We start from the raw sequence: 1,431 nt of genomic DNA on the forward strand, positions 1-1,431 counted from the left end.
AGCAGGAAACACATTATCATACATTGTGATGTCTCTTTTTGTGGTCAATTCAGAGTCATTCTTCTTTCAACATAAGCAAGAACAAACAAGAAATTGATTCCACCCAGAACCCCACAGATGCTCAGAAAGACCAGAACTCTACCTTTCATAGGTGAACCCTGTGGAGTTGCTGGAACATGCACCCCCATACCAGGTCCACGACGATATGGGAAGTTCTCAGGGCTGTATTTCTCACAAAGAACTTGCATGAAACTCCTTCCACTGGGCTGGTCCATGGTCCCTTCTTGGACTTCTAGTTAACACAGGGAAAAAGAGAACATATAAATAGTCAGTAGTGGTCCTTGGGAACACAGGACAGAAGGTGACCAGATGGGTCATGGATTTTATTTCTGAACTATAGATTAGTATAACAGGTCATATTTCAAATTCAAGATTACAGTAAAACAGTACCTGAAAAGAAACCAAAACCAAAACCAGAGGGCCAAAGCTATCAGCAGATGCTTTCAATCATACCACTACAGGCCAAGTACAAGACATCTTTGCCCCATATGCTCTTCCAAGACAGTTGTCAATATGTCCCAAGCTACAAAAGGTGACTTCTGTATCTCACAAGAGGACTGTGGGATATTCACAGGTATTCTCAAACACACCTCCAGGGCAGCAAGGAGGAGAAAAAGCAAAGAGCTGTTTATGAGTAAAAGATTGCTCAAACAGGTTTTCATCCTGTAAATTCCCTTTTCTCTAACTCAGGACTTTCAGTCAAGATCAGCTTTTTGAACAGGGTAAAAATGGAAAAAGAAAAAGGATCCACATCTCCCTAACTGTTTCTAGAGAAACACCATGCAAAGGAGGAGCTCAACACCCTCTGCCAGCAAGGCTTCCATCAGTTGCACCACAGCATCTCATGGAAATACTTGAGTTCAGTAATAAGCTCACTCAGGACATCTCAGGGCTCTCATCTTCACTAACAGCAGTGACTCATTCAAAGCATGCTCCTCAGAAGGAGCATCATAATTTCTCCTCTGACATATACAGAGAACTACAGTTCTTCTGTCCTGCTTGCAAACCTGGGCTTCTAATTAGAACACAATTGCTGTGTCACAAAACACTCTTGAGCACATCATTTGGCCAATCCAAAAAGTAAGTGTTGCCAACTCAATTTTGCAGCTGCTTAATGTATCTGGAAGATAAGCATGCCCTTCATATCTACACACGTCACAGAACAGAAGAGTACAGGAAAAAGGACTCGCCACATCCCGTGCTGCTGACCTGCCTAGAAAGATACCAAGTGTCAGCTGAAAGTATATTTGTCACAAAGATATTGCATTGGTCGGCATTCTCCTGTACCCTAGGTGGAACGAAGCTTCTCTGCCCTACTTTCCTGCACATAATGTGAATTTGGCATTTTATGGTTTTCTGGATAATAAAGGA

At 42.3% G+C, this 1,431-nt stretch overlaps 1 protein-coding gene across 1 annotated transcript in view; it reads right to left on the bottom strand.

Annotated features, from left to right (window-relative positions):
* The window catches only part of TBCEL (tubulin folding cofactor E like), a 15,894-nt gene extending 15,232 nt beyond the window's left edge, over window positions 1-662 (bottom strand). The window contains exons 1-2 of the mRNA XM_010171270.2: window positions 544-662; window positions 143-292 (exon numbers count right to left, since the gene is read on the bottom strand). Coding sequence (XP_010169572.1) covers window positions 143-275 — 133 coding nt within the window. The 5' untranslated portion in view covers window positions 276-292; window positions 544-662. The remainder of the gene's footprint in view (window positions 1-142; window positions 293-543) is intronic.
* Window positions 663-1,431: the final 769 nt, after the last annotated feature.

The sequence above is a fragment of the Antrostomus carolinensis genome, unplaced genomic scaffold, assembly GCF_000700745.2.
Source record: "Antrostomus carolinensis isolate BGI_N321 unplaced genomic scaffold, ASM70074v2 scaffold19047, whole genome shotgun sequence".
Taxonomy (NCBI): domain Eukaryota; kingdom Metazoa; phylum Chordata; class Aves; order Caprimulgiformes; family Caprimulgidae; genus Antrostomus; species Antrostomus carolinensis.